This window comes from Opisthorchis viverrini (assembly GCF_000715545.1).
Source record: "Opisthorchis viverrini unplaced genomic scaffold opera_v5_130, whole genome shotgun sequence".
Taxonomy (NCBI): Eukaryota; Metazoa; Platyhelminthes; class Trematoda; order Opisthorchiida; family Opisthorchiidae; genus Opisthorchis; species Opisthorchis viverrini.
In genome coordinates, this window is record NW_008751788.1 from 342,757 (window position 1) to 354,500 (window position 11,744).

General features: G+C 43.7%; 1 protein-coding gene across 1 annotated transcript in view; it reads right to left on the reverse strand.

Moving 5' to 3' along the window:
- Positions 1–7,934: 7,934 nt before the first annotated feature.
- Positions 7,935–11,744, reverse strand: part of T265_06386 (hypothetical protein) — a gene marked incomplete at both ends in the record, with an annotated part of 31,571 nt that continues 27,761 nt past the window's right edge. Inside the window, 3 exons of the mRNA XM_009171634.1 lie at positions 7,935–8,090; positions 9,255–9,404; positions 10,100–10,408. Of these exons, the coding sequence (XP_009169898.1) occupies positions 7,935–8,090; positions 9,255–9,404; positions 10,100–10,408 (615 nt within the window). The remainder of the gene's footprint in view (positions 8,091–9,254; positions 9,405–10,099; positions 10,409–11,744) is intronic.

Below are 11,744 nucleotides of genomic sequence, written 5' to 3' on the forward strand. Positions count from 1 at the left end.
CAGTTGTCTACATTTACCTACTTACAACCGTGATTTAGTATTCGAAGAAAATCGCAGCGTGCAACGGAGCCCACCCAAGCATGTGCAACACAAACCACCAGCAATGAATCTTCGGCGAAATGCACAAGGCAGTCCACGGAGAAAGTGGCAAGAGACAGTGAAAACAAAGTGTTGCTACCCTCTCCGATTCAACGACCATTAAAGTAAGTCCTAGCTCAGATTACTAGGTAGTTGGCTGGTTTGAATCAAATGACCACCTGAGTTTAACCTGTCCTTATTAAGAAAACGCATTTGCTATAGAAGAGAATGTTGGTTGCTCATGGAGCATAGATAGTCGTTGGTTTCTTCGTTTCATCAACCGTCGAGGTAACATCAACAGTACATTGTTAGAGAGCGTAGTGGAGCGCAGGGATGGGTTGCTGATTCTGGTGGCAACACTACGCTTCCTAATAACGCACTGATGATGGACCAAAATGGCTTTTGTTAACAAACTATTAGAAAAGGTATTCAACACAAACTTCTCCAGTCGTAACAAGGTGTTGTTTGTCCAGGACTAAGGGATGATTTGCTTCTAGCCTGTATGGGAATTAGAATCAAAAGGATTCATTCATTACATTCTTCGCCAGGAGTTCACACCATTTGTTGCACGTTCAGTAGTCTACCGCATGCATGTCGTGTGAAAATGGCTTTCAGCATGTGCCCCCTTGGTGCACGTTCTGTGTCTTATCACGTGACGTTTAGCGAAGATATTCATCATGTTTTTCAAGAAGTCTGTCCACGGCGTGTGGGAAGAAAATTGTGAAAATTGTCGGTGCCCAATTATATTTATGGATTAAGGTGACCATACAGGGACGCGCGTCATTGGTCAGCTATGTACTCTTGCTAATTCGTTTAGTCAGTCCTGCCTTGACTCTTTCGCACACTTTCTGGTTCACTGATGGACGGTATAGGCATTAAATTCCATGCTCTTCAGTTATATTTTTATTCGTCGTCGTTCGACTTTTTGTGTGCTTCCACTACGTGTCTGACCATAGACGCATGGTAGTTTCTCGCTTTCTTCTCTGAAGTGTGCCTTTACCTCCCTGGGAAACCTGTTTTCTATTCATTTTTCTTGCTATTGACTAGTGGATTGTCCTTGCTTCCGTACACGTGTGAAATCCAGAAACGACACGCGGAATTCTCGAGCCACCCTGGAGGCGGACGCATTTTTCGCTCCTTACCATCTAATTCCAGGATACTACTGGAATGAACAAGATAACCTGATCAGCTGATTAACTCCTAAGCTCACCATTCAGATTTTCAAACCATAGTTGTTTTGTGTAGACGTAATACGGTCACTGAATGCTCTTCGAAAGTCTACAACCGGTTTTGCTCTTCTAGGGGCTCATCAGGTAGGCGAAGGCCCTCGAGTTTCCGTCAACCTTGTGTTCTATTGAATCTAAATTGCACGAAACTAGCGAACCACACTCATTTGCATATCTATTTGGTTTTGACGGGAGACTCACCTGGAACTTGATGCTTTTAAGCAATTGAATGTGTGAAGAGTTTTCAGCAACCTTATGAGTAGTGTAATACTCTATACATGTGTCGCGATATCTTGAATATCGTGCCAACTGAAACAGTCAGTTGTCTAAAAACATTACGAAGTAGAGATTCAGCTAGTTTCCAAGTGAGCTTCCCGTCGAAACCAAATTGGTATGCAAATGAGTGTATTTCGCCAAAGTTGTCCTTAACCTGAAAAATTCAACTTGATTTGACACCGTCTCCTCGTCAATGTATTTGAAAGGGACTGCCAAAACAGCCTCATTTTTAGCGGAGCAACCAGTGGTCTAGCTGAGCGGAAAGAGGATACTTGTTGAGTTGATGAGTTAATATGCTATCGCCGAGTACAGACTTAGGTAACCAGTGCACAGGACAGTGCTAAGTGCACAGTGAGAGTTTCATCTTTCATGCGACTTTGTCTCTGTTGTATTCTGCTAATCACCTGATATTTCAGTGTTCCAGTGGGGTCACTGTGATAAAGTGATCAATTTTTTTACTATGTCAGTACGAATGCGGTCATCGTCAACAAAGTTTCACAAGGCTGAATAGTTTTTTCTCTCCGTCTCGTGCAAGCAAAGTTAGTTGTAGAGAACTTGAACGATGTGAATTTACCACCTGATCTCTCATCCGATTGACAGCCGCGTCAACAAGGATATTTGGATGGACAGACAGACAGACAAATAGAAGGAGAGACACACCAACAAACAAATAGATGGGCAGACCGTTCTCCGACAGATAGTAGATAGATAAGCAGGTAGGCGGACAAGCAGTTGCTCAGTCAGTAAGTCAATCAGGTACCATCAAGTAGTCCTCAGCTCGGAAATGCCTGACTAGCTTTTCGGAATCCTGCCCTGCTGACCAAGGATGACAAACAGTTCCGCTTTCAATGGTTCTTTCTTTCACTTTACACACTACACTAAGGAGCTCAGCAACGGGAATTTTCAGGATTCGACCGGACTTCTCTCTCAAAATGGCGCTTCTATTTTCGGCTCAGACGGCAATCAGCCATCATCTGAACTTTTTCGACACATTTTTGGAGGCGGCCTGATGATACACGTTGCATGTTGTCTTCTAAGGTACGGATGAAGTTCATCCATCTGAGGAGGTTCGGTCATCTGAATATAAAGATTTTTACACAGCTCCGGATACCTTAGAAAGTCATCCAACCTGCCCTCATCTTGCTGTGGGATTCCTGCTGCGTTGTCTTCCTTGANATGAAAACTGCTCATACTGCCATTGATATACCCCCGTCTTCAATTTGTCTTCTCCTGCCACGGAAGTTGTAAATGTTCTACACAGTAAGAAACTTTTAGTCTCGTGTTCAGCACGGTGTTTCAGGTAACCAGTCGATTTGCAGTATTTACCGAGGCCCTGTCTAGGCTGAGGCGACCTGCTAGTATCCCAGCTCTCGTACCTCCTTCGTGTGGCACGGCGGCTAGGCACCGAAAGTGTACTACAGCTGAACAGTTTTTTTCAGTTTTTCACGGAGGAAGAGGTCAGAATTTTTTCATACGTTTGACGCGTCAGCATTTTGGTCCAGAAAACCTCAAAATCAACAGAGTCATCTGCATCGAGAGTGACTTTGAGGGGACCTTACAGTCGGCTGCGTTTTTTAAGCACGGTCAGGAGGTCATAATCTATGCAAGGAAGAGTTATTTTGTCTGAGTTATCTTCCATAATGATCTGAGCATCCCGTTCGGTTTTCACATTTTGTCAGTTCAAAGTCTAGCTCTTCATCAGGCAGAATATCTCGGTCCAGTCGTTCTGCTACTCGCTTCAGTCTTTCTAGTTGTACTCACCTGGAGTTCTTGCGCAACATCGTGTCTTCAAATGAGTCGTAGTTGATCACAGTTTCCCTCGGATTCCAAAGGGACCAGATCAAACAGACCCTCCTTCACTATCAAAATTATTACATCAAGAAGTTTCATTATTTGTCTTGACTGCACTTTTGTTCGTTTATTGAAATACCGTATGAGTTTACTCAACACCGCTGCACTCAACTGAGTTCCTGCCAGGGGCAGGAGAATAAAAAGCACTTCCTGAAGTAGGACAATCTGAGTGTTGTGCCAATTTCCGAATTTGTTATATCACCAGGTCTCCAGAACAAATAAGTCCTTTGTGAACAAACTCGATGGTTCCATAGCTCTTTCTGTAACCGATGCGACCACCAATATACTCTCAAGTACCATCGTAGTCGCCAGTACTGGATAAAGAGTAGTTTGGTAATACAAAGCTTCCTTCTCACTACGTCCGTTTGATGCGTATTTCGCATCCTTCCAAATTCACTTCAGAATCAAGCGCACTTCGCCAGATCCAAGCTTCTTTAAAGACCCTCTCAGTCCCCAGCAAATTCGCTTTTTCCTCTTATTATACATGTTTCTGAAGCCCTCTGATACCACTGGATGTGTTCTGAGATAAACACAACAAATTTCTTCATCCATATTCTCGGGACTCCTTAAAATGCATAACAGATCCATCTACTTTTCTTCTGATCTTCAATTCCTTCAACACTCTTTTCATTCGCACTGGCTCCTCAGGAATTGTGCCGCGTGAAATGCCAACCGTTTGCCTTCGAAGGTGATGAATTCCAAAAAATAGGCGTCCAATGTCGTTTGCTGATTAGATCGTCAGTTGTTGGGAGTGAAAATATTCCTTCAAGTCGTCCCTCTTTTCCTCTGGAATCTAGTTCGAACTGACGTAGCTATGATCAACTGAAGAAGACCTCAACCTTTTCTTTTTAGTTCCTCTGGATTGCCGGCCTTTGGCTCGTGTGCCCTGATGATAATAGTGCATTTCGCCCTTGAATACCTATTATCACGCCTGAAGCCTTCTATGTAGAGATGCTGTGTATATTTTGCTTCCTCATCTTAATCTTCATGCTTTAGTCCAGCGTTCCTAAATTTGTTCTGGCGAATCTTCAAAACGGGACTCAATGCTGAGTCCTTCTGTTGGTGCATTGTGCGACATTCTCGTGACGTGTTTCCCTCTCATCGTGGACTAAAAATTGACAACAGTTTTCGGCATTCATTGTGTGGTCGGAATAACGTTTCCGGCTGAGTCCCCATACTTCTCCGATCTCCAGTCCTTATGTGCTTTGCTGATGCTAAATCCACATTGAGGGTGTCATTTGTTCACATGTCTCGTGAAAATCTATCTGAGGGTATTACATCCCTCTGCTTCCAAACGGTAGGTAAGAGGAGGAAAGTCTTTTAAATAACACAGTGAAGATGTCCTCTAAAGATATCCAAAACCAGTAAAGTTGGCATTCTTTTTCCGGAATTGAACCTTACTGGGACAAAGTGTGTCCGAAATCCTGACAGATCCATTAGGATCCCAGAAATCACAGAGAATGCGGTGGGTGGCTTTGATGGCTTGAGTTTTATTCGCTGTAACTCCACTCAGGGTTGTGAGACCATTAGAAAAAATACCGAAAAATAACTTTAGGTGGAGCAAAAACAACCCATTGGAAATGAAGCCCTTAAATTACCGTTTTCTTGTTTGGGGTAATAGAGGGTAGGAGGTCGAGGAATGTTCAATTCCCGATAAATCTTAAACTAAATTTGTACTCCACAAAGCCACTTAGATTCACAGACGCCAGATATCCCGCTTCAAGTCTAAATTGTGGAAAGAGAGTCATAGATTTTTCGCTCCATGAGAATGTCTTGAGCTAGCTTTCACCATCGGCAGCAAACTGGATGAGGAAGAATCAAGTCGTGGAACAAACTCTCCACATGCACTGACTTGGTCTTGGGGATATTGGAGGTAATGGCAGTGTAGACAGGGCAGAGTTAGCTAGAACACAACGAGCTGCTGTAAAGCGGGAGGCCTACGGAAGAAGTGCTATTTGAGTTTCCGTGCGTATGGTGTCCCTCAGAACTGAGTGTTGTTCCAATATACGTCGTCAGATTTCACCTGAAACGTTTTACTGACCATTCCTGGCGTGTCTCCCGTAGTCTTCACGAGACTGTCCGTTAAATTCTGACATCTCACAAGTGCATAACCCGTCGCCAATGGCTGGTTGTGTTTGAGCATACAGTTTTTCCGTTAGTCTACATCACGGTCGTTGCTCCACCTAAAAGCATGATGAGAATGCCCTATATGTATCTTCTATCGACTTATACTTTTCTGGGCTTGTCGATGAATCAATCAATCACCTTTTTTTGGGTGTGGCTTTCAACCACATCCTATTCTTTGAGAAGTGTTTCAGTTGCTATGGTGAGAATGTGGTCGTCTCCGAAAGGACTTTCCGTCACGCGATCACTGCCGTCCTAACTGGGACTCGTCGGGCGAACGCAGAGTGTTCAACCGTATTTAACTTTCTTGGGCAATATTTATTTGATAGATGCAGTTGAAAAAGAACATATTGAGAAGAAACACGGATCTTTCGCACGCTGTTTAACAAGACCGAATGTCCTAACCTTTTTTGGCATACCACAGTTCCCTCACAGATTTTTGGTGTTCAAAGTCATTTGCAGCGTCCGTAGACAGAAGTACCTCGGAGAGGTCATCACACGAGATATCCCTGATTGGCTGGACCATCGAGTGAATGATTATTGAAATCACTCACTGGAGAACTAGTCAGAGAATGATAACCTTTTCTACGCTTTATTAATACAGTGTAGGTTACTGAAGCACCTGCGTCTAAGACTCCTATCCCAGAACTGATCACCACTTACAACTACACCCCAAAAATATTTTGAAAGACGTTCTCTCAGTCGATCAACCCGAACTGGAGAACCGTCTTATCCAATCAATCCTGTTCAGCAGTGTCACAACGGATTTTTGACACCGAAAGTCTGGGAAAATGGCCGGGCTCCGTGCTTGGAAATTCACAGAAAGAACTATAAAGCCTCTGAACATATGGCATACTACCGTTGCCCCTTTGAAGAGAAAGTCATTTATTTATTTATCCATTCTATCTTTTTTTCTGAGGGCAAGCATACCCGTCGACGGGGTTGTCTACGAAACACCTCACGAATTCGGTGCACTACTGTCTCATAGTGCCCTCGTGTGTAAAGTATACTTCCCAGCGTATACTGTGGGTGACAGGTGGTTTTCGTTTCAATGATTTCCTATATTACTATTATTGAATAATAATAATAATGGTTAAGTCTAAAGCCCACCGGCATCTCGACAATAAACTTGTCCGCAATAAGAATATCTCGGTTGTTGATGTTTAATTGTACACTTTGAGGGAATTTGGTAAAATTATTCTTGAGAAAGGAAGTTATCCACTGGGGACACCTGGAGTGGTATTTGACAGAAGCTGAAGGCGGTCTTTCTTCAGATTTCGAACTAAAGGCATATCCACTGGAGTCGTGGTGAAATTGCCCCTCATAGAAGGGGGCCACAGTCTGTTTCCGGATTCGTGAAACCGTGAACTTTACTCGTGAATTTCATTTTGTTTGTTTCAACGATGTACGATGTCACGGGTTGCCAAGTTCAGGAGTCGTCAGAAAAAATATTTCGAGTTGAAAGAGCTTCCGTTCTGTCCTTTATTTGTACCATTCACTCGTGTGTTTGAACTAGAATTGAATTCAGGATGTAGATCTTACAAATGTGAATCCTGTCATCCCAAAGTGCATCAGTATTTGTCTGCTTGTAAATTATCTTGTTGACAAACTACCATAAAGTTAACCAGTAATTGTTTTTTCGGCTGCCACACAGATTTGTACCAACGTGCGATTTGAGTTCTGCTGATGAAACAATATCTCATCCATACAACGGTCCGAGGACATGCAAAATCAGGCCAATCGCCCAGTTAAACCGTTCTTCCACCCCAACTGATCAGTACACGAGAAGATTATCCAAGGCTTATGAAATGACAGAGCATTCTTCTCGTTGCTCATTCATCTTGAAGCCACTGAGACCACCCCCACCGAAGCTCTCTCTGAGGTCCGCCAATCGCCTTTCAAAATCACTGGGTGAAGCGCTGGACCAAATCCTAAATCTTGGTCATCTGAATGCACGACGAAATATCTCCAGTGGAATAAAACTCTTGCGTCACGATGTGACTGGGAACTTTTCAACTCGACCAGTAGCAAAAAGCGAGCCTGGCATGGATCCAGTAAATTCAACGCAGCTTGCTGATTCTTTTGCCCAGCCAAACTCTCGGCAATTAGTTACCAATCGCTTGGATGGAGGAATAACCTCCATCAACTTTAGGAATTCGAAACCGCCTCCAATTCCACCAAAGAACCAAAACGTGAGGTCGGTCGCTAAACGAATAAAGCAGTCGCGTAGAACTTCAGTGGAATTTTCCAACATCGTCCAGGAAATCGGGAGAAACTACATGGTTCGCGAAATACCATATGCGGAGCACCGCTACATGAGTAGTGCGATTTAGATTGATCTTGTCCTAGGGACATTTAGTTCCTGAAGGCGAGCATTTACTACTGATCACAGACACGTCCTTTAGACGATGCATCAAACCCCTTTTCGATTTTGTGAACGCAATTAAACGTACATGTGAATAAATTAGTTTCGAATGCATCCATTTTGGTATTGAAGTGAGGTTGATGGAGGTTAAAGAGTTTGGCCGCGCCTACCTAGCTGACAGAAAGGAAGCGAGAGATATGTCGACGGATTGTCGAACGGTGTTTGACAAACTTATCTCTGATATCTAAAGAGTCCAATTGTTTTACCATTCAATTTTCCTGGAAAACGTAGACACTCGATAATTTTCGCCCGAATGCTCATCGATTGGGCACATTTAGAGGGACCGAACCATCTACCTGTTTGTTCTCACTGTTAGTCTAGCAATCACGAAGTCATCGATTATATTTCCGCAACGTTTGTGTTCAAGTTACACGGATAAGTTATGCTGAGCAATCGGTTTGCTCACTGTTAATTCCTTTTATTTAGATCTTTCGCTTCAGCCGTCAGTGAGTCTTCGTGGCCAGGTTTGTCTGGCTATCGCTCCGAGGAATGCGAGAACTTCCAGTAGTCATCTCAATAAAGATTTCGTGAACAAACGGCGGAACATATATTATCTACTTAAAGTGATGGGAGAGATTCTGAGTATCTTGTTGTTCGCTGTGTATTTCCGCGTGAACGATTCGGTTACAATCAGCACGGAGGAAGTAGGCACAGCTACAGTTGTGCTACAGTTGTTGGCACTAAGACAAAACGGATTTTAAAAGATTGTTAACATTTTGAAGCATCGTTTTTTGTTGAAACCTTCTGTGTTGCCTCAATAGTGATGGAAAACTGTATGTACTTGGGCATACATATTTGTCGATGGATGAAACATGTCACCACACCACACGTTATTTGCTACACGTAATGCAATGCTCACTGACTTGTAACAAGAACTTCGTATCTATTGTGCATTGCTGTTCATTCTCAGGCTGTCGTCCGATCAGGGTTACTCGGATCCACATGTGCATATTGTAACCGTGGACTATCAGTTCACAACTGTTGCTGTCAGGATCCTCAGATTCAGGTCTCAGGCTGCACAGAAAGTCAAATGACGGAAGGCGAAAGCAGCCAACCTCCTATCTTCGGCTGATTAGTCGAGTGCTTTTGGCCGGCAGTTTTTCCGGAAAAGGGCGTGTGATATTGTTGTATCCAACGCACAAAGAATTCAGGAGATGGTTAGACTCCAGCTTAGAGGGCGGAAAGGATTACACAAACCACGAGCTGGAACATAACAATGCACATAAATTCTAAACTACTGCTGGAGTGTAAGTAGTCTAAATAAACGAACCTACCTTCAGTGAATTGCGGTGAAACACAGTGAAGAAGCCTTCCAAGAAGACTGCGCCAAGGATGGTTCCAGAATGGTGAGGTCGGATTCCGAACGCGAAACAATCACGCATAACACCATCTTTTGGGTGTCGACCAACAAAACGGATATATTGCTAGATAGGGAATTTGGATGGAAGTCTTTTTAATGGAACTCTTAACAAGAGGACGAAAGGATACGCCAAGTTTTCTACTTGGATGTTGCCAAATCGGCGAAGATGCTGAAGCTGTTCGGATGCGAAGACAACGATTTCCAAAGATGCTTCCATAAGTTTTGTGTCTAGAGACACGATCTTGTTTGCAAGAAAGTCAGGTGAAATGTTACTACTCGACTGAGTGACCAGCGGAAAAACACAAAAGCAATGGAATAAAATCCGATTCACACTTGCTTGTTATTGAGGAACACTGCATCGATCAAATAAAACTCGGTCGTGTACTGGGCGCTTTTGAGCTGCCACCGTAAAACCACATTGTGGGAGACTAGGTTTAAGCCACATCTGTTGATTGCTTGCTCCCCACTTTCATTTACAGAGTCTGGGTTGCTCCTTGATCCATGATGAATCTGATTAAAAAAACGCAATAGATTGTCCGTTGGTTCACTCAAGAGGCTATCCATTCCAGAGGTTAGATTTTTAGAATAGCTAACGGTTTTCTAGCCAAGGGTTTAGCCAAGACTGAGGACTATCCTTGAAGAAAGGGAATACTTTAAAGTTATGTACAGATTACGATACCTTCACTGAATTTTCTTAGCTAGATCACAGGCCAGTTTTCGTGCGTGAGATAGATTAGTTCTAATCCAGTGACGACGTACTTGAGGAGATAAGGTGAGAGAAAGGGCTTCTTTGTTCATATCGGCTCCCAGGGCCAACATTTGGAACTCAATAACTGGGAACAATGTGTGAGGTAATCCAGAAGCTCCACCGATCTGGTTGTCCGAAGAGGCTTCACACAGCATCGAGGCACCAGCCCAGAAACTAGCGTAATTTTGCAGCATTGTGGCAGTGCTGCTGCTCTGTTTGGCTACGTAGGTTTTGATGTGTCCAAGCAGTGGCTGAAATACACGCTCAGGGACTTGGATATTCGTGGTTCCGGAATCCACGATTGAGAATTCGACGTTTAGCTGGAAAGAAATCGAAGCGAGCAGATGAGGCTGGGTGTGTGCATATCAAATGTTTCAGTAAGAGTGCAAAACATTGGTTGAGAGGAACCTAAGGTGATAAGATTCATGGGGACTTTCTGTCCCCCACATAAACTAGAAATGGCGTTAGCGAATATACACACTCATTTGCAAACTAATTTGGTTTTTCGAGAGACTCACCTGGAACCCAGCTGAATCTCTTGGTTTGATGTTTCCAGGCAACTGAATGTGCTGCACCAGGCCGCCTCATTTTTCAGTCACCTGGAAGCATCACAAATGAGATTCAGATGGGTTTCAGGTGAGTCTCTTGAAAAACCGAATTAGTTTGCAAATGAGCGTATATTCGCTAATTTTTTTAAATTTGGTTTCAAGTGGAATATAACGACGGGAACTCGGGGACTGCGCCTACCTAATGAGCCCCAAAAAGGGCGAAACCGGTCGTGGGCTGGTCGAGGAGTTTCAACAAACCTTTGAGTAGTGCATTACAAAAAATATAGATTTTGCGTTCCCAATGGCACCAACAGTACTTGAGCTTCGTTGTGGTTTTCTTGTTAGACAGATGGTTAAAACGCACAGGTTTGTTTTACACTGGCCGCAGCTTTACAAATGGAAATTAAAACTATGCTTGCAGTCAAAGTCTAGCTGTTCACCTAAACTCTGTGATGGAATCCTCTCCGAGTTCAGAGAACACTCAATCAGCTGGAAGATCCTGTCATAAAGTGTTTTGTTGTTACAGTGAATAGTTTCTCCGCCAGCAAACAGTTTGATTGCGAATAACGAGCGATCGGAAAAACATTTGTTAGACTGGCCTCAAATGCGAACAGGACTAGAACAAGGATTATAATCAGAGTCACCGCGACGGTGTGAAGAGTCAGAGAGTTTGCACGTGTGCGTATCCGTTCGTCAATCTACCACCAATCTGGCGTGTGACTGTATACTTAGCCAACTCCACCTTGGTGGCGTCTGACCGGCTTTGACCCCCTTGCTGATCAGCGTAGGCATCTTGACGCAACCTTGTTACAACCTACCGTGAAATCAGAGGCGGTGGGCGACGGTGTAGTCAGAGAGTTTGCACGTGTGCGTATCCGTTCGTCAATCTACCACCAATCTGGCGTGTGACTGTATACTTAGCCAACTCCACCTTGGTGGCGTCTGACCGGCTTTGACCCCCTTGCTGATCAGCGTAGGCATCTTGACGCAACCTTGTTACAACCTACCGTGAAATCAGAGGCGGTGGATTCAACATTTGAGTGGAGTCGGTTGCAGCAATCATTGAACAGACCACAGTACAAGTTTCTTCGTTGTAGTGGCCATCAAA